This window comes from Rhinopithecus roxellana, chromosome 5, assembly GCF_007565055.1.
Source record: "Rhinopithecus roxellana isolate Shanxi Qingling chromosome 5, ASM756505v1, whole genome shotgun sequence".
Classification (NCBI taxonomy): domain Eukaryota; kingdom Metazoa; phylum Chordata; class Mammalia; order Primates; family Cercopithecidae; genus Rhinopithecus; species Rhinopithecus roxellana.
In genome coordinates, this window is record NC_044553.1 from 132921598 (window position 1) to 132947942 (window position 26345).

Consider the following 26345-nt stretch of genomic DNA (forward strand, 5'->3'; position numbering starts at 1 on the left):
TCAAAGGCCTGCAAAGATAAGGTAGTATTATCCCCACTTCACAAATGACCCTAAAGTTCAAAGAGGTTAAGTTCACTTGGCTAGTAAGTGGCAAACCCGGCCTTTGAACTCAATCTGTCTAAAACTCTAAAATCTGTGTTGTTTATGGAGCATACCAAGCTGATTGGTGGTGTTAAGCTGCCAAGGTTTCTTTCTTTTTCCTTTTGAAATTTCTTTTTAATTCGTTATTGCTTTGCATGGCAATGCTGGACAAAAGGTGCTGCTGCTGCGTCATCCTTTTTTTAAAGCTTTCTAGGCAACATGAACATAATTAAACAATATATAGGGAGTGATGGATAATGTGGTCATAGCCAAATACAAGTAGTTGATGTTGTGTCAGTGTACAGTCATAAGGAGTATTGTAAGGGATGTGATGATGGGATTTACCTGAGCCGTAAATAATTTTACATACTTGACCCTTACTTTGTGGTCCCTTGTTTGTGAACCCTCATTTGGGTCACTTACTTTAATGTAGGGAGAAAATTATAAAAGGTCTTAAGAAGTTGTAGTGAATTTTACCCATGTTTAAGGTAATTTTACCCATGTTTAAGGCATTGTGAAGAAAAGTAAAAGTATTTTCATCAGAAATTTAAAGAAAAAACTGAAGGGTTACGTAATTATCTTCAGGAATGTGAAATGTTGTTTTTAAAGGTATGGACTGACAATTGTTCTCACCGTCTACAGCAGGGGCCATAAATTAAAATGTCCCCAAGAATCAGATAACAAAAATGAGTGAAAGTGGGCCAAGTATAACTCTGTCGAGTATGGTGAAGACTGTGACAGGTTATTTCATCTAACATGGGCAGCTTCTGCTGCACTCAGCTGATCGTTGGCATGTGGGAATGTAGGCCTAGTGTTACCGTATCTCTTTAAGATTTGAATTTATATATGAAAAATTTTGCTTTGTAAATATGACAGCTAATTCAAATTTTAAAAACTGATGTGAAAGCCACCTTTTAAAAACATTTTTAGGCCATATTTGGCCCATGGGCCACCATTTTGCAACCTCTGGTCTAAAGAGTTGAAAAAAATAAGCCGGGCATGGTGGCTCACACCTGTAATCCCAGCACTTTGGGAGGCTGAGGCAGGCGGGTCACGAGGCCAGGAGTTTGAGACCAGCCTGGCCAATATGGTGAAACCCCGTCTCTACTAAAAATATGTAAAAAATTAGCCAGGCGCGGTGATGCGTGCCTGTAGTCCCAGCTACTCGGGAGGCTGAGGCAGGAGAATCACTTGAACCTGGGAGGCGGAGCTTGCAGTGAGCCACGATCGTGCCATTGCACTCCAGCCCAGGCGACAGAGCAAGACTCGTCTCAAAAAAAAAAAAAAAAAAAAAAAAGAGCTTTTGGTTGGATCAAAGAAAAACAAAACAAGTAGATGAGATAGTAGAAAACTACTGAGGCAGGTTGTGGAATCTGTTCTCGAATATCTTCAATAATTTATAATTAATTATTTATATGTCTTAAATGACTGATGAGTTAGCTACATAAAAGCAAAAGAGGGTAATCCCAGAGCTGCCCAGTGTATGGCCACTGCGGAGAATTTTAGGACAAGGTTTTTTAGGTCTCTTCTTTCTAATTAAATATTAATTGTAGTCACTTAGGAATGGAATAAGCATGCTTTATGGACTATGCCAATTTTATTTGTTTGCAGGGAACAGAAAGAACAGCTTCAAAAGATGAAAGACTTTGGGTCTGAGCCACAGATGGCTGACCATCTACCACCTCAGGAATCAAGATTGCAGAATACATCTTCAAGACCTGGAATGTATCCGGTATGGGAGAATGTGTGCTCAGAAAATGAAATGGTTTCTACTTTGTATGTTTCTATGTCTGATTTTTTAAAAAATTGAATAAATACAAGTTTCCTCTATAAAATGTAAATTTTGGAAACTTTAAAGTTTATGGTAATTGAACTTTAAACACCTTAAAAGCATGTTCAAAAGAGCTTTTGGTTGGATTAAAGAAAAACAAAACAAGTAGATGAGATAGTAGAAGACTACTGAGGCAGGTTGTGGAATCTGTTCTCGAATATCTTCAGTAATTTATAATTAATTATTTATATGTCTTAAATGACTGATGAGTTAGCTACATAAAAGCAAAAGAGGGTAATCCCAGGGAGCAGAGATGCTCCTTTTCCCCAGATTTTGATAAGTATACCAAGTACACCTGAACTGCATAGCTTCTGTTCACAAAATGGTAGAATTTTCCTAATAATTTTTTATGTTAAAATAGTCCTGTTGGCTGGACATAGTGGCTTACGCCTGTAATTCTAGCACTTTGGTAGGCTAAGGCGAGAGGATTGCTTGAGCCCAGGAGTTTGACACCAGCCTGCGCAAGATGGTGAGACCCCCATCTCTACCAAAAAAAAAAAAAAAAAGTCCTGTTTTCCATCTAGGCAGAGCTGGATGTGGGCCTCCTGATGCTTCCTACCTCTTCAGGCTGCTAGTCCTTCAGATGGGGAAATATCATCGCCCAGTACATTCAGAACTGTTCAGGCAGTATGAAAAGGGGTGTTTAAGTTAAAGACTTCAGTAATTAAGTTCTCCTTTTTTTTCCAAGAGCATGCCAGAACTCCTTTTGTTTTTGTTATTTTACCTTTAAACCAGTAATGGGCTTTTCAAATGTTTTAAATGTTATCTTGCAAGTAGTTTTATGACAGCATAATGGAGAAAAGAGCTCTACTCAACTTCTACTGAACCATTTCATCAAATTAACACTTTTCATTTCTCAGTGTTCCCTTCCATCCTGGTCTAATACTTAACAGTAAGACATAGTTGTTGATATCAGCGACCACCATAGTGTTGTTGACTCCCCAGACTGGATCTCCTGATCTTTTTTGCATCTACCTGTCTGCAGGGTTTCTGTCTGTGGATGTGACTCCTGTCAAATGCAGCATGTTCAAAATGGGGCTCATTATACCCCATTAAATTGTCTTTTCTCACTATCACCTAGTCATGCTAACTTGAAACCTGAAAATCTTGCCCATGTCCTACCCTGCCATAACCATTCTTCTGATTGATTTTACCTCCTTTGAATCAAATTCTCAAGTATAATTACACCCATTTTAAGCCTATAGTTCGAGTTTTTGACAGATGTATACCAAAAGATAAAAAAATTCTCGGCCAAGCGTGGTGGCTCACACCTGTAATGCCAGCACTTTGGGAGGCCAAGGCAAGTGGATCACCTGAGGTCGGGAGTTTGAAACCAGCCTGACCAACATGGAGAAACCCTGGCTCTACTAAAAATACAAAATTAGCCAGGCGTGGTGGTGCATGCCTGTAATCCCATCTACTTGGGAGGCCGAGACAGGAGAATCACTTGAACTCGGGAGATGGAGATTGCAGTGAGCCGACATTGCGCCATTGCACTCCAGCCTGGGCAATGAGCAAAACTCCATCTCAAAAAAAAAAAAAAAAAAAGTTGTCATCACCCTAAAAAGTTCATGCCCTTTTGTAGTTGAGACTACCCCTACACTCCACTTCAGGCAGCATTGATGTGATTTATGGCCAGATGGACATTTTAAAACATCTCACCATGTGGCTACCTGGCTTTAAAACTCTTCAATGTTCTCCCATGCCTTCAGGATGAAATTTAGAATCTCTTGCATGACTTTCTTGTTCTTCCTAAGCTGGCTTGACCTCTGCTGACCATTGCTTGCTACTCCACTCTCTGATGCTTCATTTTCCCTCCACATAGAGCTAGTTAACAATTTTGTGACTGTGCTAGATTCTTTTACTTCTTCATTCCTTTGTGTATGCATGTTGTTCTCTAAGCCTAGAGTCTTTTCTTTGCCTTCCCATCCCCTCCTGCAACTGACTAATGCTTGTTTATCTTTTAGAACTCAGCTCTAGTATCTTTTCTTCCACCTATGTAAGGCAGTTACCCTCATACATACCCTGTAACATCTTGTACTAGTCTCTGTTGTCATCTTTATCATGTTGCATTTTGATTGTTTGTTTTCTTGTCTGTCTTTCCTTCTAAATTGAGTCCATAAGATAAGAACTATATCTTTCATCTTTGCATGTCTTAGTAAATAGTAGAAACGCCAGATTGTACATACACATTTCTGCTTTATTTGCTTAACAAATCATAATCATCTTTGCATATTGTTATATGCTATATTATTTTTTGATTTACAGTAATTTATTGAATTAATTCAATTTCTGTTTGAATTTGTTTCTAATCTTTCAGTGTTCTCTTAATATTACCCCAATGAATGTCTTTGTATTGGGTTCTTATTTTAGATAACTCCTTTTCTTTTTTTTTTTTTTTTGAGACGGAGTCTCACTCTGTTGCCTAGGCTGGAGTGCAATGGCATGATTTCAGCTCACTGAAGCCTCCGCCTCCTGGGTTCAAGCGATTCTCCTGCCCTGGCTTCCAAGTAGCTGGGATTACTGGCGCCTGCCACCACGCCCGGCTAAATTTTTTGTAATTTTAGTAGAGACAGGGTTTTACCATTTGGCCAGGCTGGTCTTGAACTCCTGACCTCACATAATCCACCTGCCTCGGCCTCTGAAAGTGCTGGGATTACAGGCATGAGCCACCGCACCCAGCAGATAACTTCTTAGGAGTAAGTTTTATGTTTTTGTTTTGTCTCTTTTTTTTTTTTTTTTTTGCTCTGTTGCCTGGGAGGCTGGAATACAGTGGTACAGTCATAGCTCACTGGAGCCTCAAACTCCTGGGCTCAAGTGACTCTCCCACCTCAGCCTCCTGAGTAACTGGGACTACAGGCACACACCACTACGCCTGGCTAATTAACAAAAAAAAAATTTGTTAGTAGGGACAGTGTCTCACATTGTTGCCCAGGCTGGTCTTGAACTCTTGGACTTAAGTGATCCTCACACCTTGGCTTCCCAAAGTGCTGGGATTACAGGTATGAGCCCCTGCACCCAGCCAACAGTGGTTTTAAAGTCCCAAAGTGGTATACTTCGGTCAAAAAATAAGCATACTTTTTTTTTTTTTTTTTGAAACCGAGTGTAGTCTGTCACCCAGGCTGGAGTATAGTGGCGCAATCTCAGCTCACTGCAATATCTACCTCCCGGGTTCAAGTGATTCTCCTGCCTCATCCTCCTGAGTAGCTGGGATTGCAGGTGCCCATCACCACGCCTGGCTAAATTTTTTGTATTTTTAGTAGAGGCAGGGTTTCACCATGTTGGCTAGGCTGGTTTCAAACTCCTGACCTCAGCTGATCCACCTGCCTCAGCCTCCCAAAGTGCTAGGATTACAGGCATGAGCCACCACACCTGGCCCAGAATAAGCATACTTTTTAAATGATTCCTGTCACATAGCCAAACAGCTGTCTATAATAGTTGTATAATGGCCATGCGCGGTGGGTCATGCCTGCAATGCCAGCACTTTGGGAAGCTGAGGTGGGTGGATCACGTGAGGTCTGGAGTTCCAGACCAGCCTGGCCAACATGGTGAAACCCTGTCTCTACTAAAAATACAAAAATTAGCCAGGCTTGGTGGCATGTGCCTATATTCCTAGTTACTCATGAGATTGAGGCAGGAGAATCACTTGAACCTGGGAGACTCTATCTTAGGTGCATCACCTGAGGTCAGGAGTTCAAGACCAGCTCGACCAACATGGTGAAACCTCGTCTCTACTAAAAATACAAAAATTAGCCAGGCATGGTGGTGCACGCCTGTAATCCCAGCTACTAGGGAGACTGAGGCAGGAGAATTGCTTGAACCTGAGAGGCAGAGGTTGCAGATAGTGCCACTGTACTCCAGCCTGGGCAACAAGAGTGAGCCTCTGTCTCAAAAACCATATAAATAAATAAATGAAAAAAAATAGTTGCATAACATCTATACTATAGCCTCGTAAGCATTAGCTACTTCATATTTTTGGTATATTTAATAATTTTAATACAGCATTTTTGATTACTATTGAACATGAATATTTTCCATATTTGTTAATTATACTTTCCTCTTACAGAAATTCTATTCGTGTCCTTCACCCATTTATCTGTTTGAGTCAGGTTTTTTTTTTTTAATTAACTCATTATCCTTAATATAATATAAATATTAACCCTTTCTCATATCAACAATACTTTTAAAAAATGTATCTTTTACTCTCACTATATAGAATGAAGGAAGCACTTTTTAAAAAATTTGTAAGTATACTTCTATGACATCTTAAGATATTTAAAACTTGTCTTGATAGATATGCCCAGACAGAATAGTTTCATCCTATATTGGCATTTTCTTAAAATTTACCATGCCATGCTTTAATTAAAAGTTTACCTTTAGGTAATAGCCATTTGTATTTAACTGTAGCCAGTAGTTAACCTCCAGTCAGTAATGTTCCTTCCATATTAGTCAACTCCATTTTATTATTCAGAAGATTTATTTTTAAAGTACTGCCTATGTATGGGCAAATATATAAATAATGTATGTTGTGAGCTCTCCAGGGTCTAAAATAGCTGTCAATAAAGAGAAAACATCCTAGAATAACAGAGAAGTGAAAAACCAAACCAAAACAAAAAAACAAAAACAAAACAAAACAAAACAAAAAACCAAACCAGCCAGACACAGTGAACTAAGAAATGGGAAATAAGTGTTTGAATCATACTTACGAAGATTAAAATAGAGACTAGGCCTGGTGGCTCACACCTGTAATCCCAGCGCTTTGGGAGGCTGAGGCAAGAAGATTACTTGAGGTCTAGAGTTAAAGACCAGCCTGGGCAACATAGCAAGACCCCATCTTTACCAAAGAAAGAATAAAAATAAAATGTATGTGGCAACTGGGTTTCAGTATTGAGTGGATAGGACCTATCTGCTAAGAAGTCCCGCCATCTCTGTCGTAGACGTTTCTGATGGCACCTGGTGATGCTTTGGGAAAACAAATGTAAGCAGGGCACACAACAGTGGCACTCCTTAGATTACTAGATGTTCATTTAGTTTATTTTGTTGTTTCATAGTACTCATGTTCTCTGTTGGTCTCAGCTTTACCACAGACTACTATTGTCAACCAGATAACTGAAAGGAACAGAAGTGTGGAGGCTATCTAGGATTTCTCTCACTGAAAATTTACTGTTTTTGTGGAGGAGATAGTTCTCTAGAGTAGGAAGATAGTTCTTTTTTTTTTTTTTTTTTTTTTTTTTTTTTTTTTTTTTTTTTTTGAGACGGAGTCTCGCTGTGTCGCCCAGGCTGGAGTGCAGTGGCCGGATCTCAGCTCACTGCAAGCTCCGCCTCCCGGGTTCCCGCCATTCTCCCGCCTCAGCCTCCGAGTAGCTGGGACTACAGGCGCCCGCTACCGCGCCCGGCTAGTTTTTTGTATTTTTAGTAGAGACGGGGTTTCACCGTGTTAGCCAGGAGGGTCTCGATCTCCTGACCTCGTGATCCGCCCGCCTCGGCCTCCCAAAGTGCTGGGATTACAGGCTTGAGCCACCGCGCCCGGCCAGAGTAGGAAGATAGTTCTTATTTATTTATTCATTTCTCTCCTTCCTGCACACTGAGAGTAGGGAGATAGTTCTTAACCAAGGGGAATAAATCAGAATTATTCATGGAGGGTTTTTTTTTTTTTTTTTTCAAGACGGAGTCTTGCTCTGTCACCCAGGCTGGAGTGCAGTGGCCGGATCTCAGCTCACTGCAAGCTCCGCCTCCCGGGTTTACGCCATTCTCCTGCCTCAGCCTCCCGAGTAGCTAGGACTACAGGCGCCGCCACCTCGCCCGGCTAATTTTTTGTATTTTTTAGTAGAGATGAGGTTTCACTGTGTTAGCCAGGATGGTCTTGATCTCCTGACCTCGTGATCTGCCCGTCTCGGCCTCCCAAAGTGCTGGGATTATAGGCTTGAGCCACCGCGTCCGGCCTATTTTTTTTAATTTTAAATTACTGGTGGGACCCCACCTACAGAAGTTCTGTAGTTTTGGTAGTGACCTGGGACATTTGAATCGTACGTGGCTACCACCCTAATTTGAAGTATGGAAATTTTAGAACATTTTCATTACCCCTGTAAGATCACTGCACCAGTTTACAGTTAGTTAATCCTCATTCCTGCCCTAGTCCCAGCACTTTCTGTCTATATAGATTTGCCTTTCTGGGCATTTCATATAAATGAACTATATAATATATAGTCTTTCGTGTCTATCTTCTTTTCAAAGTTTATCCATGTTGTAACATGACTCAGTACTTCATTTCTTTTTACTGCTTTTTAAATTTCTTTTTATTTGTAACCTGTTGCATGAATATACCACATTTTGTTTAACCATTCACCAGTTGATGGACATTAGGGTTGTTGAATAGTATGGCTATGAATATTTGTGTGCAAGTCTTTGGATGGACATATGTTTTTATTTTTCTTGGATAGATACCTAGAAATGAAATTGCTGAGCCATGTGATAAATTTATGTTTGGCCAGGCGTGGTGGCTCATGCCTGTAATCCCAGCATTTTGGGAGGCTGAAGTGGGTGGATCGCCTGAGGTCAGGAGTTCGAGACCAGCCTGGCCAACATAGTGAAACCCTGTCTCTACTAAAAGCACAAAAAATTAGCTGGGCTGGTAGCGGGTACCTACAGGCCCTCTCAGTTACTCAGGAGGCTGAGGCAGGAGAATCACTTGAACCTGGGAGGCAGAGGTTGCAGTGAGCCAAGATTGCGCCATTGCACTCCAGCCTGGGCAACAGGAGCGAAATTCCATCTCAAAAAAAAAAAAAAAAGTTTGACTTTGTGAGGGAAATTGGCATTTTCTATAGTGGCACCATTTATTCCCACTAGCAATCTAAAAAGGTTTTTCTTTCCTATATCCTTGCCATCATTTGTTTTTGTCTCTCTTATTAATTATAGCCATTCCAGTGCGTATGAAAATGGTATCTCATTGGGATTTTAATTTGCGTTTCCCTAATTACTAATGATGTTGAGCATCTTTTCATGTGCTCATTGGGCATTTATAAGGTTTGCCTATGTTTTCTCCCTTTCTGTGGCTTGTCCTCATTTTTTTTTTTTTTGATGGTATGTTTTGAAGCACGAAATTTTGAATGAGTCCAAGGTGTTAACTTTTTTCTTATAAATTGAGAACCAGATTTTAATTTCCACTGATCTGTAAAAACATAGTGGTGTGCTTGTTTGCTAATCTGTTTATTCTGTTCTCTAGCCTCCAGGATCCTATAGACCTCCCCCTCCTATGGGCAAACCACCAGGTTCAATTGTAAGACCCTCTGCTCCACCAGCAAGATCATCTGTTCCTGTGACCAGGCCACCTGTCCCAATACCACCACCTCCACCTCCTCCCCCTCTACCTCCTCCTCCTCCAGTGATAAAGCCACAAACATCAGCTGTAGAACAGGAACGATGGGATGAAGATTCTTTCTACGGGCTCTGGGATACAAATGATGAACAAGGACTGAATTCAGAATTTAAGTCAGAAACTGCAGCAATTCCATCCGCTCCAGTATTACCACCCCCACCTATTCACTCTTCCATTCCCCCTCCTGGCCCAGTGCCTATGGGTATGCCACCAATGTCCAAGCCACCACCAGTGCAACAGACTGTTGATTATGGCCATGGCCGAGGTAAGTAGTGATAGTGAACTTGTATTTGGGATTCTACAGGAATTGTTAGCTTCAGCTTTAGCTTTCTCAAGCTTCACTCTTACAGTGCTTTATCTCTGATTTTGTTTACCAGATATATCCACTAATAAAGTTGAACAGATACCTTATGGAGAAAGAATAACTCTGCGCCCAGATCCACTACCTGAAAGATCAACTTTTGAGACAGGTAGGATTCCCGGAGAGGTCAGTATTTTTAAACATTTTAAGGCCTAATTATCACATTATTTTCCTTTTGATTATCTGAGCCTTCATTTAATATAGCTAAAAGATTCTTAAGTTGAATTTAGGGCAAAAATTTATACCAGCTCTGAAGTTAGATTTATACTTTTCTGCTTTTATTTCATAAAAGGGATATAGTTATTTTGTACTAATTGTTTTTATAGAGCATGCAGGCCAGCGTGATCGTTATGATAGAGAAAGAGATCGTGAGCCTTATTTTGATCGTCAAAGTAATGTCATAACAGATCATCGAGATTTTAAAAGGGATCGTGAGACACATAGAGATCGAGACCGGGATCGTGGTGTTATTGACTATGACCGGGATCGATTTGACAGAGAACGCCGACCCCGAGATGATAGGTATGCTATAAAACAATCTTTGCTAGGTGTGCAAATTACTATATACTTAACAGTAGAAGTTTAAGAAAAATTTAATAAGTAACATTTTTCTCATGCATGTGTATATGTAATTTGGAGGGGGAAGAACAATTCTGGACCAGTTTTCAGGAAAGTAGGTCCTTGACTTGGTAGCTTGAATTCCAAAGGAATGGAAATGGTATTGTCAATAAAGGTGCAGTCATACTCAGTGGGCAAGCAATTTATTTTTGCAATTCATGAGCTTTTTATTTATTATTGTTGTTATTATTATTATTATACCTAAGGACATTCTGGTGGGCATTCTGGCAGCCAGCCAAGGAGAAGGGAAAGGGGGACAAGCCCATGAACTATTTATTTATTTATTTATTTATTTATTCATTCATTTATTACTATTTTGTATGGAGACGGGGTCTCTCTCGGTCTGTCACCCAGGCTGGAATGCAGTGGTGCAGTCTCAGCTCACTGTAGCCTCTACCTCCTGGGCTCAAGTGATCTTCCCACCTCAGTCTCCTGAGTACCTGGGGCCACAGGCATGTACCACCATGCCTGGCTGATTTTTTTTTTTTTTTTTTTTTTTTTTTGTATTTTTGGTGAAGATGTGGTTTCACCATGTTGCCCAGGCTGGTCTCAAACTCCTGAGCTCAAGTGATCCACCTGCCTTGGCCTTCCAAAGTGCTGGGATTATAGGCGTGAGCCATCATGTCCAACTTTCCCATGAACTTTTTAGATATATGTATATACAGTAAATCTAAATGAAAAAGCGAAGTCAAAATGTAAATATTAGCCGGGTGCAGTGGCTAACGTATGTAATCCTAGCACTTTGGGAGGCCAAGGCAGGTGGATCTCTTGAGCTCAGGAGTTCGAGACCAGCCTGGCCAACATGGCAAAACCCCATCTCTACAAAAACATAACAAAAGTTGGCCGGGTGTGGTTGTGTGTGCCCATAGTCCCAGCTATTCAGGAGGCTGAGATGGGAGGATTGCTTGCACACTGGAGATCAAGGCTGCAGTGAGCTGAGATCATGCCACTACATTTCAGCCTGGTTGACAAAGCAACACCCCCATCTCAAAAAAAAAGTAAACGTTGTCTGTGTGGAGTACCTGCCTATAGAGAAAATTGGGCAGATAATGCTGTTGCATTATAAAGCAGAGACCTCCAAATATTTTTTATTTGCTGAAGCACTTCCTATTACACCTTCTAGAGCTCAGTCATATCGAGACAAAAAAGACCATTCCTCTTCCAGAAGAGGGGGTTTTGATAGACCATCCTATGACCGGAAGTCTGACCGACCAGTCTATGAAGGACCATCCATGTTTGGAGGTAGAGTGATGCCTTATTAACTACAAGGATGTTGAGAATGTAAAGTATCGGAGATGCTATGGATTTAAGCTTTTAGAGTAAAATGTATTCACAGATTTCTTAGAGCTGGTGGCATTGTCATAAAAAATAGCAATATAATTAATGAAATAAAACATGTTTATTTTTGAAACAAAGTAGAAACAACATTACTAATAATCTCACTACCTACAATACTATAGCTCTTATAATTTTGTAGATTTTCTCTCATTCTTTACAGACATATTTTTGAAGTTGTAATCGAAGTATAATAATACAATTTGTCATGATTGTTCTGATTGATATTGCACCATACACATTTTTGATATGTAAACCTATTTTATTAATGGCTCTGTGACATTCCATTGAGTGGATAAAATATAAGACCAAGACCCTTATTGTTAGGTATTTAGGTTGCTTTTAGTTTTTCACTGCTATGATTTATACTTAAACTAGAAACTCATACCTGTTTATAGGAACACACTCTCCTAAGATTAAGGTATAACTCTTATTCTTAAAACCATAAAGCAGAAGTTACAGAACTTGGGACTGTCCAGCAAAGCATTTATTATTCTTCCATGTCCTGTTGCTTAGCTTTCCTACATTTAATACAAATAAGGATGAATTCAGTGTTTTGCAGAACATTCTATTTGCCTGAAATCATACTTAAATCTTCTCATTTTCTTGACTTCAGTAGATTTTACATTACCTTAAATTTTCTCTAATTAAAGTTAAAAGTGGCCCCAAAATCATTGGACTTGGTTTGAATTATATTACCTTAGGCGTGTGGGGAGAGTTGAATTTCAAAATAATTACTATACAAATAGTAATTTTGTTCAACTGCTGGAATCCTAGGAGAACGTAGGACTTATCCTGAGGAGCGAATGCCTCTGCCAGCTCCTTCACTGAGCCACCAGCCACCTCCAGCTCCACGGGTCGAGAAGAAGCCTGAATCAAAGAATGTGGATGATATTTTGAAACCACCGGGCCGGGAGAGCAGACCTGAGAGAGTGAGTCCTATGAAGTTGATTCATCTTCATGCAAATCAGAAGATAAGAGATCTTGTTAATATCCTGAAATGAATTTCTTTACTTTTCTGCAACATAGTAATAATATCAGGTTCAAGGCATTTTACTATCTCTAAATCACCATATAATCTCATAAATGGCCTACACTATAGAATCTTCAAGAATTTATCACTAAAGTACTTGACAAAAAACATGTTGAATTTTAAAACATATTCATGAGACCTCAATTAATTGCACGTTGAAGAGAGGAAAAGTGGATTTGGTTTTACGGTATGTGGAATAGAAAGGGAGAATCTTTAGGAGACTTGATTAGCTTAGGCTTAATTTCCTAGTGACCTCCAAATGTGTGCATTCTTTTAAATTTGTCCTGTATTACAGAATAGTTAGACTGACTCCATTTGAATTAACTGGTACTGGAGATTTCAGCCAGATATTTCCATTCCATATATACAGAATTAATAGATTCCTGTTTTAAAGTCTTTTTGCCTACTATTAATATATAGCTACTCAGCCTTTCCTGTGGTTGCTGTTTGCGTGATAAATCTTTTACCATTTCCTTACTTTCATTCTGTTTGTGTCTTTTAATGTAAAGTGTGTCTCCTGTAGTATGCCTATGGTTGGATCTTTTTTTTTTTTCCAGTCAGGTTCCGTTTATTTCTGACATTTCTTCACCATCCCTGCAAGGGTAACTCCCTAATCACTCTAGAAATTCAGATTCCTATTTCTGACTCTAGGATACAACAGATCATGTTTTTTAATACAGTCTGACAATCTCTGCCTTTTGGTTGGATTGTTTAATACATTCACATTTATTTATTTATTTTTTAATTATGGATTCAGGATACATGTGCAGGTTCATTACACGGGTATTTTGTGTAATGCTGGAGTTCGGGGTTCTTTTTTTTTTGAGACAGAGTCTTGCTCTGTCACTAGGCTGGAGTGTAGTGGCCAGATCTCAGCTCACTGCAAGCTCCGCCTCCTGGGTTTACACCATTCTCCTGCCTCAGCCTCCCGAGTAGCTGGGACTACAGGCGCCCGCCACCTTGCCCGGCTAGTTTTTTGTATTTTTTAGTAGAGACGGGGTTTCACCGTGTTAGCCAGGATGGTCTTGATCTCCTGACCTCGTGATCTGCCCGTCTCGGCCTCCCAAAGTGCTGGGATTACAGGCTTGAGCCACCATGCCTGGCCTGGAGTTTGGGTTTCTAAAGAGCCTGTCACTATTTCACCATGTTGTGCAGGCCGGTCTTGAACTCCTGGTCTCAAGTGATCCACCCACCTCAGCCTTCCAAAGTGCTGGAATGACAGGCGTGAGCTGGAATGACATAAAATAGTGAACATAGTACTCTGTCGTAAAGTTATTATTGATGGCTTAATTTCATTTTGGGATTGTTTATTGCAAATATATGGAAATATGGTTTATTCTTGATTATTCATCTTGTATCCTGCAATGCCACTGAATTCATTTATTACTTTTAGTAGATTTTTTGTGGATTCTTAAGGTTTTTCTACATGTAAGATCATGCCATCTGCAAATATACTTTTACTTCTTTCTTTCTCAATTGAATGCCTTTTATTTATTGCCTAATTGCGCTGGCTAGAACCTCCAGTGCAGTGTTGAATAAACATGGCAAGAATAGACATTCTTGTCCTGTTTCTGATCTTACAGAGAAAACATACAATCTTTCACCATTACTGTGGAATTTTTTTGTAGATGTGCTTTATTAGGTTGAGAAAGTTCCCTTCTATTCCTAGTTTGTGGAATGTTTTTATCATGAGAGGATATTGGATTTGTTGAATGCTTTTTTTTTTTTTTTTTTTTTTTTTTTTTTTTTTTTTTTTTTTTGAGGCGGAGTCTCGCTCTGTCACCCGGACTGGAGTGCAGTGGCCGGATCTCAGCTCACTGCAAGCTCCGCCTCCCGGGTTTACGCCATTCTCCTGCCTCAGCCTCCCGAGTAGCTGGGACTACAGGCGCCCGCCACCTCGCCCGGCTAGTTTTTGTATTTTTAGTAGAGACGGGGTTTCACCGTGTTAGCCAGGATGGTCTCGATCTCCTGACCTTGTGATCCGCCCGTCTCGGCCTCCCAAAGTGCTGGGATTACAGGCTTGAGCCACCGCGCCCGGCCTGTTGAATGCTTTTTTTGTGTCAGTTGAGATGATCATGTGATTTTGGTTTTTAGCCTGTTGATATGATGTGTTACATTAATTGATTTCATATGTTAACTTGCATTCCTGGGATAAATCCCACTTGGTCATGGTGTGTAATAATTTTTATATGTTGCTGGATTCAGCTTGCTAATATGTTGTTGAGGATTTTTTTTATCCATATTCATAGGAGATATTGTAGTTTTCTTGTCTGTATGTGGTTTGGTGTAATGCTGGCCTCATAAAGTAAGTTAGAAATTATTCCTTCGTATTCTATGTTTTTGAAGACTTTGTGAAGAGTTGGTATTTAAATGTTTGGTGAATTCAGTGATGAAGTCATCCAGGCTTGGGCTTTTCTTTGTGGGTAGTTTTTTAAAATTACTGTCTTAGATTCTTCACTTGTTATAGGTCTATTCAGATTGTTTATTTGTTCTTGAGTAAATTTTAGTAGTCTACGTCTTTCCAGGAATTTGTCTGTTTCACCTAAATTACTTAATTTGTTGGCATACAATTGTTCATAGTATTCCTTTGTAATCTTTTTTTATTTCTGTAAGGTTGGTAGTAATGTCCCCTCTTTCATTTCTTTTTTATTTGAGGCAGAGTCTCACTGTTGCCCAGGCTGGGGTTGCACTCCTGGGCTCAAGTGACCCTCCTACCTCAGCCTCCTGAGGAACCGGGATTATAGGCACACGCCGCTGAGCCCAGCTTTCATTTCTGATTCTGGTAATTTGAATCTTCTTTTTTTTCTATTCAGTTTAGGTAAGAGTTCATCAATTTTGTTGGTCTTAGCCAGGCGTAGTGGCTCACGCCTGTCATTCCAGCACTTTGGAAGGCTGAGGTGGGTGGATCACTTGAGACCAGGAGTTCAAGACCGGCCTGCACAACATGGTGAAACCCCATCTCTACTAAAAACACAAAAATTAGCTGGGTGTGGTGGCAGGCGCCTGTAATCCCAGCTGCTTGGGAGGCTGAGGCATTAGAATTGCTCAAACCTGGGAGGCAGAGGTTGCAAAGAGCGAAGATTGCACCACTGCACTCCAGCCTCAGTGACAGAGCAAGACTCCATCTCAAAAAAAAAAAAAAAAAAAAAAAAAGACCAACTCTTTTTGGAGTGCAGTGGTGCAATCTCGACTCACTGCAAGCTCCACCTCCCGGGTTCATGCCATTCTCCTGCCTCAGCCTTCTTAGTAGCTGGGGCTACAGGCATCCGCCACCATGCCTGGCTAATTTTTTGTATTTTTAGTAGAAACGGGATTTCACCATGTTAGCCAGGATGGCCTCGATCTCCTAAGCTCGTGATCCGCCTGCCTCGTCCTCCCAAAGTGCTGAGATTACAGGCGTGAGCCACCGCGTCTTGCCAAAGTTGGTCTTTTTAAAGAACCACTGCCACTGTTTGGTTTTATTGATTTTTTCTTTTGTTTTTCTGTTTTCTATTTTATTAACTTCTGCTTTAATCTTTATTGTTTCTTTCCTCTGTTTCTTTAGTTTGCTCTTCTTTTTCAAGTGTCTTAAAGTGGATGATTAAGTTATTGATTTGAGACCTATATTCTTTCTTACTATAGGCATTTATGGCTATCAATTTCTTTTTAAGCACTGCTTTAGCTGTATCCTGTAAGCTTTGGTATGTTGTGTTGTTTTCATTCATCTCAGAGTATTTTCTGGTTCCTTCTGGTTTCTGGTTCCTCCTGGTTTCTGGCTTCTCTTAATTTCTGGTTCCTCTTCATTTCTTCTTTGATTCATTGGTTATTTAGGAGTATGTTGTTTAATTTTCACATATTTGTGAGTTTCTCTAACATTTTCTTACTATTAATTTCCAATTTCATTCCACTTGGTCCAAAAACATACTTTGTATTATTTCTATCCTTTCAAATTTATTAAGGTTTGTTTCATGGCCTGTTGTATAGTCTATCCTGGAAAATGGTAGGTCATTGTTAACTATTATCTCATTGCAGAAACTTTTCTCTGAGTGATTTTTTTTTTTTTTTGGTCTATTCTGTTTCAGATTGTCGTTATAATGAGAGGATTACCTGGCAGTGGAAAGACACATGTTGCAAAACTTATTCGAGTGAGTATGGGGAAGCTGAAAAATCAGCTGCTTGTGTTAGTAGTCACTTGCCTTCTTATTAATAGCAGGCAACATAATACCAGTAGAATTGTCTTCCATTTGATCCATTAGAGTTGGCCCATGTGGTAGATGTTGTCCCATATATATTTTTATCTACTCAGAGAAACATTTTGCCTCGGCTTGATTTGAAACCACCAGAAGATTATATATTATTTGGCCACAGGAGGGAACTTTGATGTGGTAATTAACTAATTTATTCCATAAATTCGTTTTAACCTTCTTGACTATATGATTCTTAGGATAAAGAGGTAGAATTTGGAGGACCTGCACCCAGAGTTCTAAGCCTGGATGATTACTTCATCACTGAAGTGGAAAAAGAAGAAAAAGATCCAGATTCTGGAAAGAAAGTGAAAAAGAAGGTATGGTATTTATGTCAGATCTCATTCTGATTCATTAATAGTGTTTAAAGGAAAATGTGTTTGGGGAGAAGTGTGGCTTTTTTAAGGGCAAGGACCTCTCTCTTTTCTGAACACAGTACTTTAGTACTTGGCTGTGAAGGAAAGACTACAAAGTAATCTCTATCCAAATGCTAACTGAGGAAAAGATTTAGGATGATTCTTTGCTTTTGCTAATTCCATATCTCTTTTGGGGGACCTTAGGTAATGGAATATGAATATGAAGCTGAGATGGAGGAGACTTACCGCACCAGCATGTTCAAAACTTTCAAAAAGACTCTGGATGATGGCTTTTTTCCCTTTATCATCCTGGATGCCATCAATGACAGAGTTAGGCACTTTGACCAGTTTTGGAGTGCAGCAAAAACCAAGGGATTTGAGGTAGAAACTTAAAGAACTTTAAAGTACTTTGTGTTGTCATGTAAATGTTATATATCTTTGCCTAATTATTATTCATTCTTGCTTAGGTATATTTGGCTGAAATGAGTGCAGATAACCAGACTTGTGGCAAGAGAAATATTCATGGAAGAAAGCTTAAAGAAATAAATAAGGTGATTTTAAGAAACATAGAATAATAGAGTACCATCATGCACAACATAATGATGTTTTGGTTAAGGAAGGACTGCATATATGGTGGTCCCATAAGATTATAATAATGTATTTTTATTGTACTTTTTCTGTGTTTGGATATGTTTAAATACACAAATGCTTCATTGTGTTGCAGTTGCCTACAGTATTCAGTACATTAACATGCTGTACAAGTTTGTAACCTAGATGTGCAGTAGGCTTTATCATCTAGGTTTGTGTAAGCATACTCTGTGATGTTCACACAATGACAAAATTGCCTAATGACCCATTCCTCATAATGTATGCCCATTGCTAAGTGATGTGTGACTGTACTCTAAACCTCATATTATCTGTACCAACACTCTTGTCTGGAAGCTCTTGTTTATCTCCTTTTTTTTCATAATAACTTTCCGATCTGCTTTAGTAAATGTTTCTCTTCCTTTGTTTCTTTTCCTAGCTCTTCTTGAAATTAGCCTGTTATGGCCTGGCGCAGTGGCTCAGGCCTGTAATCCCAGCACTTTGGGAGGCTGAGGTGGGCGGATCGCTTGAGCCTGGGAGTTTGAGACCAACCTGGGCAACATGGCGAAACCCTGTCTCTACAAAAAAACACAAAAATTAGCTGGGCATGGTGTCATGTGCCTGTGGTCCCAACTACTGGGGAGGCTGAAGTGGGAAGATCACTTGAGCCCACCATGTCAAGGCTACAGTGAGCCATGTTGGCGCCACTGCACTCCGGCCTGGGTGACAGACCGAGATTCTGTCTCAAAAGAAAAGAAATTAGCCTGTTAGACTTTACAATATTAAATTAATATTTAACAATTAAATATTTAATTAATATTTAACAGTATTTTAAAATATTGTTAAATGTTGTTTATCTTGGATGCTTGCTTGGTGTTTGAGTAGTTTCCAGAGATAACTCGACCATCTGAATTTTTCAATAGATGGCTGATCACTGGGAAACTGCACCTCGTCACATGATGCGTCTAGATATTCGTTCTTTGCTGCAAGATGCTGCTATTGAAGAGGTAAGTATCCTTTGGTTCAAATGCAATGCAAAGTGACATTACTTTTTCACCTTTTTACTTTGAAAAACTTAAAACCTACAGAAAAGTTACATAAATAGTATTAATACAAGAACACCTACTGGTATGCCTTTCGTTGAGATCACAGTTAATACTTTGCCACATTTTTCTCTGTATGCATATATTCTTATTAACATTCTTGTTAATGATGTCACTATTTTTGTGGAACCATTTGAGAATTAAGTTGCAGATCTCGTAAACCTTCACCCTTAAATACATCAGCAGATATCTTGTAAGAACAAGGACATTCTCTTTTGATTTGATAACAGTTATCAAATGCAGGAAATTTAGTATCAATAAAATACTATATTAGGTAATATAAACTTCCTGAATTAAATTTCTTGAATTATCTCACATATAGTTTATATTCACATTTCACCAGTTGTCCCTATAACATGATTTATAGAAATTTTCAAAAATCCAAGATTCAATCCTTTAATGTAAAATATAGTTTCTCAGCCTTGTCATTGTCATGAAAGATAAAGAATTTATGAAGAGTATAAGCTTGTTTTGTAGAATGCCCCTTAATTTGAATTTGTCTGTTTGTTTCCACATGCTTAGGTTCAGGTTAAACATTAGCAGGAATGCTGCATAAATGATACTGTGCCCTCTCAGTGTGTCACATCAGGAGTCATATGGTATTAATTTATCTCATTGTTAGTGATTTAAGCACTGATTACTTGGTTAAGGTGGTATCCATCAAATTTTTCTGCCTTTTTCTCTTTGTGATAAGTAAACTGTAGGGAGATACCTCTTAACATCTTTTCCCCAACAAATTTTCATTCATTGGTAATTCTTGCCTGAATCAATTATTAATTTGATGGAAGGAGAAGTTTTCTATTTTTACCAGTTGTAGGTTTCTGTTTTGTTTGACCTCTTAATACTCAATATTGTCATTATGCTTTTTTTTCTTTTTTTGAGGTGGAGTCTCACTCTGTCGCCCAGACTGTAGTGCAGTGGCATAATCTCGGCTCACTGCAACCTCCACCTCCGGGTTCAGGTGATTCTCCTGCCTCAGCGTCCTGAGTAGCTGGAACTACAGGCATGCGCCACCATGCCTGGCTAATTTTTGTATTTTTAGTAGAGACGGGGTTTCACCATGTTGGCCAGGCCGGTCTTGAACTCCTGGCCTCAAGTAATCTGCCCCCCTCAGCCTCCCAAAGTGCTGGGATTACAGACGTGAGCTACCATGCCCAGCCATCATTGTTCTTTTATGTGATTTTAATTCCCATGCCATTCCTCAACCTATTTCTTTCTGGCTTCTGCCACTAACATTGTCTGGCAACCCTCTCACTAATAATTTCCATGACAGTGAACAGTTCTTATTTCCCCTATTGATTAATTTTGCAGCCAAATGTAATATAGTTGACCATGCCCACCTTCTTAAAAAACATATTTTTCTCTTGGCTTTTGTGAATTCACATTCTTCTGGTTTTCCTTTTACTTTTTTGGCTATCTCTTTTCAGTCTCTTTCACTGGCTTCTCTTGCTACTCAGTCTTTAAAAGGGCCCCCTTAGGGCTCCATCCTAGGCTCTGTTTTTATTTTGTACCCTCTGTATAGATCATCTGAATCTTTCTAGTAGCTTAGATTGTCACTTACGTGCCATTAATGTTATAAAGTCTAGACTGAATTATATGACTATCTTAACAGTAATGTTTCTGAATGGAGGGAGTATGGGTGATTTTTATAATATTCTTTTTACTGTTATTTTCCAAATTCTCTACAAAAAATATATGTTATCTTAGTATACCTCAAACTCAACCTATCCAAAATGTAGTTTGTACAAACCTGTTTTTCATTTAGTAGTCTCTGTTTTAGTAATTAGAACCCTAACCACTTGATTGCTGAAACCAGTACTCTGGGAGTTATCCCTGACTCTTTTATCATTGTTGAGACAGAGTCTGACTCTGTTACCCTGGCTGGAGTGCAGTGGCATGATCATAGCTCATTGCTACCTCAACTCCTGGGTTCAAATGATCCTCTCACCTCAGCCTCCTGAGTAGCTGAGAGTACAGGCGCATGCTACCGTGCCCAGCTAATTTTTTATTTTATTTTTTTAGAGATGGGGCCTCACTATGTTGCCCAGTCTGGTCTTGAACTCCTAGACTCAAGCGATCCTCCTGCCCCAGCTTCCCAAAGTGCTGGGATTATAGGCATGAGCCACCGTGCCCAGGCCTGACTCTTTACTCTGCCCTTATACCGGTGTTCAAACCTGTCATGTAGTCAAGAAAGTTTAGTCAGTTTTACTTTTTAATGACCTCTCTAACTCATCTGCTTACTTGCATTGCTACCACTCTGGGCCAAGCCAATATCATCCGACTTTTCAGTATACTTTTTCTTATATTTTGAAATTTGAATCATGGACATGTTTTTATCTGATTGGAAAAATATTTGTTAAAGATTTTTAAAAGAAAATTCTAGTAATCCATAGGCATTCAAAATAGGTAACCATCTACTTAGCACTTAACTTTACAGGGAATTATACAGATGGATATTCAAGGAAAATTAAAGGCAACAATATCCTGTCTTTTATCAGTTCTGTTTCAAACTTTAGGGTATTAAAAATTACTTGGTATGTAACAGTGAGCCTGTCTTGCTCTAGGCTGCTGTGTTCATTCCAGATCTCAATGAGGGAGTCAACATTTTGCTAAATGTTAACTCAGTCTTTTTTTTTTTTTTATTGGTTGGTATAGGTAGAGATGGAAGATTTTGATGCAAATATCGAAGAACAGAAAGAAGAAAAGAAAGATGCAGAGGAAGAGGAAAGCGAACTGGTAGGAGACAGACCAACCACTTTGAACAGTGTCTCTTTATTAAAATTCTTAAAGAAGGTTTAAATTCAGATCTGTGGTCAGACAACCACTGTTGATAATACACTTTAGCGGTATAAGTTTCCATAATCATCTTCAAGGAGACTTTTGGATACTCTTTCTTTTTCCCCAGACCAAAAGAACCCTCTACTGTGGTGTTAAAAGAAAGTTTTAACAGAGTGCTAAGAAACTTACTCTTGTACTCATCTATTTGTGGGTGGTTTTAGGGGAGTATACCTTTTAAGAAAATAATTACATATGAAAGGGCATTCTTACATTCCAGCAGATATGTGGCACAGCCTACCCAACATAGGCATAATTGTCTCTTCTTTGCTACAAGATCTCCAAATTTAGTTCTGTCAACTGAGGCAGAAGAACTTACTGAATGGGGAGGCAGAGGGTTGCCACTGGCTGCTAGATTTGTTCTTGCGCATTTTATCCTAAGTGACAGGGAAAAATTAAATGACTGTGTAGGCAATGGATTTTGCTTAGGCTGATTAGAGGCTTACATAGTGTGAGTTTAAAGTTTCTGGGTACCTAATGTAAAATGCTTTCGATCACACCTCTGTAGAGACGTTTGCCTTTCCCTGTCATTCAAGAATATGCGACCTATAGAGTTACGTTGACTTTTCAGTGTTTGCTGAAGTACAGAGATTAGCAATGCCTTGGAATAGTGTTGCATTTTAAATCCAGAATATTACTCGGTTTATTTAATACTTGAGCCCTTGCTAAAGTTGCTCATCATATTCCTTTGAAAATGTACAAAATGAGAACTCTGATTCCTACCCCCTAGAGTATACAGAATCTTCAGGGAGTGGTCCCATCGAACCCGTGTGTGATATAGAGGACTCTTGATAAAAACTGTGTTTATATAAAGATGGTGTCAACCTCTACATTCCAAGATTTCAAATGTGGATTAAAAAATAAGTTTTAAAGTTAATGGCATTTGAGTCTCAGTATGTGTTTTTTTAAAATCTCTTTTTCTTAAGTTGTATTTTGGCATACATAATTTAAAATTTAGGCAGGATATTCACTACAAGGTCCACGCTCTTCTGGAATATGGCTAATGACTTCTTTAGCCATTTGCAGCGTGTGTACTAGAAACTGACTATGTGAGAAGTCTATAATGTTTTAGCTTTCTGAAGCTCCGTCTTTCTATTGTGGAGATTTCAGTTCAAGATATGGTTCGTAACATCTGACTTGCTTAGGTGTAGGTCAAAACTTGGGAACTTTTAACTGAATGTACTATTACTTTTTTAAAATGAAACATATTGTAATACTATATTTTTATGTCAGAGTCATGGCAAGGAAGCCTTAGAATTCTACCCTGCTGGATTATCTGCTTTATTTCCAAGTGGCCTACAATTTCAAGCAATGGGAGGATAATATAGTTTAAAGGAAGAACAGGATGATTCCATTAGTGGGGAATGAATACACTTGTTTGCCTAACTTGATTATAAAACTTCTCTTAACCCATTCAAAGATGCAGAATTGAAATCTTTTACTATTGGAGTCTATTCCGAGAGTAAAAGATTCTTGGAGAATATATTAACCAAGGGTTAAGAGCAAGTTTCACACCAACCACTCAGACCATTTAAATGGAATTATCAGTAAACCTTGCATTTTCCACTCTGCAGTTATTAATATAGCTGGGTGAAATCCAAAGTTTTGCTGGTAAAGATAATCCTTTGTAGGGGATCATTGGTATGATAGTTTGCCGCCTTTAGTGCTTCAGTGAACCTAAATAGATAAAATTTATAAATATATTATTCCAGTGATGCTTAGTTTTCAGATGATTTTTAAGATGTAACTTGTCTTTGGTACTTTTAGCACTATCACTTCAGCATAGCTTTGTCTTGGTTTGTTCTAAAAAATGTATTTGGAAAATATATAATTTATAATCCAAAATACTACCTAGTAAGTTGAAATTGAATTATTAGTTCTGGCTGATAGACTAGAAATGTATGAAACCCATAGGATTATGCTCTAGTAAACTCTTACACAGAAGCTATCATCATGAAATCTTCAAAATGCTTTGTGACTTACTTTACCTGTGTGTCAGTTTGTTTCATGAACTTGAACATTACCAACAGTAGAGAGATAGATTGATTCATAAAAGAAGATGCTGACACCTTTGATGAATCTGTCCTATTTACTAGATTCCAATATTTACATTTCTGTATGTTAGATCTAATGGAAAACAGTCTAAATGAAGGTAAAGGGGAATCATGATAAATCACATGGTAAAAGCATATACTTGCTAGGTGAATAAACAGAAATGATTACTGCGTAGCTCAATAGGCACATTGGGAAATTTGAAAATCTTTTCGGAGTGAGTTTGAAATAAGCCACCCAGTTATTTTATGAAATATAAGATGTAAGTTACCAGTGTAGATTTCTGGTTTTGCATGTAATAGGATAACATAATTTTTAAAAACATCAGAAATAATAATCTAGTTTTCAACTAATAAAAATGTTCTGAATTTGATTCAGTAAAATTAGCCTTTGTATGCTCTAACTGGTAAATGAATTGAGTCGTTTTAAAATGAAGTTGAACTTCCTAATCGGGTAATTGGGTTAAGTGCTACCAATTCTTTTCCTTTCTTTTGAGTACTTGAAATTACTGAAATATAAAGTAACTATCTTGAAGAACACTTTTTGGACCTTATCGCTACTATCAGTTGATAATAGCAGTTATATTTAGAAGATAACCTAGCTAGTATTACAAGTTATCTGATACTCTGAATAATATTAATATTAGCACAGTAACTACCTGTACGTTCTTATCATATTTGCTATACAGCTGTTGTTCAGACTACAGTTGTGAGTCCTGAACTGTAGCTGCCTCAGAGCGCCTTCATGATACTATTCTGAAGTGACTACTCCGAAATATGGACAGTGCAGTTTGGTGAATTTGATCATTTAGTTTCTTCAAAGATAATGAGGTTGTGTTTCCCCTAAGGATGTATTTACAGCTAGTCAGTGGAAACTGAATCCATTCCCAGTTTTAATGCTTTTCCAGTTCAAACGTGATATGCATGTATGTGTCTCTTTCTAACCCTTCGAGCTTCTCTCTGTGTACGATTTAGGGTTACATTCCGAAAAGCAAATGGGAGATGGACACATCTGAGGCAAAGCTAGGTGGGTATTTCCTTTTTCCTGTTTTTATATGTGATACCTGATGGTAATGGTCATAGATCTTTTCTGCTATAAGAGGAACAAATTTCCTAAAACTTCTACTTGAACAGAGATTTCTGGCCTACCTTATATCCTCCAATCTATTTTGTTAGCTTTTATATCTTGTGACAAAGTCATAAGTATTTTAAAAGAACTGCTTTCAATACTATTTAAAGTTTTTAGAGTCAACAGAAATATTTGATAATTCAGCAACAAAATATTGTCACTTATAAAATCTATTCTTTTATATTAATCAGAAATGTTGGTGCTGATGAGATTTCTTTTTTAAAGAATATGTAAGTGCAGTCCAAAGTTAAACCTGATTATGAATACTTTAGATAATAAAAATAATATATAAAGTTTAAAATTAATTAAAAGGCATTTATTCTCCTTGTATAATAAATGAGAATTTCTGAGTAGAGAGAAGCAGATATGTAATTCAGGTTTTTGAGGAGCCTGCTTTATAAAATTCAGTTTAAATTTTTCTTCAAATTGTTAATGCCAAATTCCAAGATAAACCAGTTTAAATGATTGTCTAAATCAGAATTTGAAGTTGCTTAATGTGAAGTTATCTGTCAAACAAAAAAGTCATACATACCCAATGAATTCCCTCTAGTATTTGTTGGTGAAAACTGCAAAATATTTTTTCAGTTTTACTTCGTTTAAAGAGAACCATTTAACATGTTGATTAAGATGTATTAATAAAAATCTAAAACAATGTGCTAAGGACTTTTTGAGATCAGCCTTACTGATGTATGAGGTATGACTGTCAGTTTATGTTTCTTTTCCTGGTATTATACTCCAAAACTAAAGGAACCATCTAAGTATCTTAAATTGATACAGGAAGTTTGAGTCATTTAGCTGCTTCATTGCTTGGGACATGTGTTTCTGACATCAAAGGAGTGCATTTTACATGCAATTACATAAGCTATGCCTTTAATTTGCCCCAACTACTTGTGTTAGCAGTTGGTATTGACCAGGTCCTGTGTTAAAAGACAGTTCCGCAAACTGTATTATTACATTACTGGTATAGGTGCTTTGTTGTCAAGTCTAAAAGATTTTTTTTAGTTTATGTCATGTGAAAATTTTATGTGGTTTTTGACATATTCTTCTAGTCGTCTTCCCTCTGTGGGAAATCTTAATAATAACTAATTGTCATCTTCCAGAGACCCTTAAAGCACTTATGTGTTTAAATGCAATTAAATATGTAGGAAAATAAAAATTACAAAATACTTTAAAAATAATAATAATGCTTTAGTTCTGCTTATTTCGACGTTAGATTAACTCTCTGTGAAGTTCTGTACATTAGAATGACCCATAATATGCTAAGATCTTTTCTCTCTTCTGGTTCTCTAAATATTGATTATCTTTTGGGGCAAAGAGAGATCATAAAGATAGTTAAGGGGGATGTAAAAGTGATACATATTAGCTTAACATGTAATCTTTAGAGGCCTCATGTAATACATGATCTGGGGTAATGCTGTTTTAAACTCAA

The 26345-nt window shown here is 38.3% G+C and overlaps 1 protein-coding gene across 3 annotated transcripts in view; it reads left to right on the forward strand.

Moving 5' to 3' along the window:
• YLPM1 (YLP motif containing 1) overlaps positions 1–26345 on the forward strand; it is a 75793-nt gene that overhangs the window by 38911 nt on the left and 10537 nt on the right. For 2 of the 3 annotated variants that reach the window (XM_030930086.1, XM_010382646.2), the window contains exons 6-18: positions 1693–1813; positions 9135–9552; positions 9665–9757; positions 9975–10170; positions 11390–11508; positions 12379–12533; positions 16696–16758; positions 17058–17177; positions 17418–17594; positions 17681–17764; positions 18722–18805; positions 21557–21637; positions 24763–24814. In XM_030930086.1, coding sequence (XP_030785946.1) covers positions 1693–1813; positions 9135–9552; positions 9665–9757; positions 9975–10170; positions 11390–11508; positions 12379–12533; positions 16696–16758; positions 17058–17177; positions 17418–17594; positions 17681–17764; positions 18722–18805; positions 21557–21637; positions 24763–24814 — 1763 coding nt within the window. The remainder of the gene's footprint in view (positions 1–1692; positions 1814–9134; positions 9553–9664; positions 9758–9974; positions 10171–11389; positions 11509–12378; positions 12534–16695; positions 16759–17057; positions 17178–17417; positions 17595–17680; positions 17765–18721; positions 18806–21556; positions 21638–24762; positions 24815–26345) is intronic. The other variant, XR_004057239.1, reaches the window with a different exon arrangement.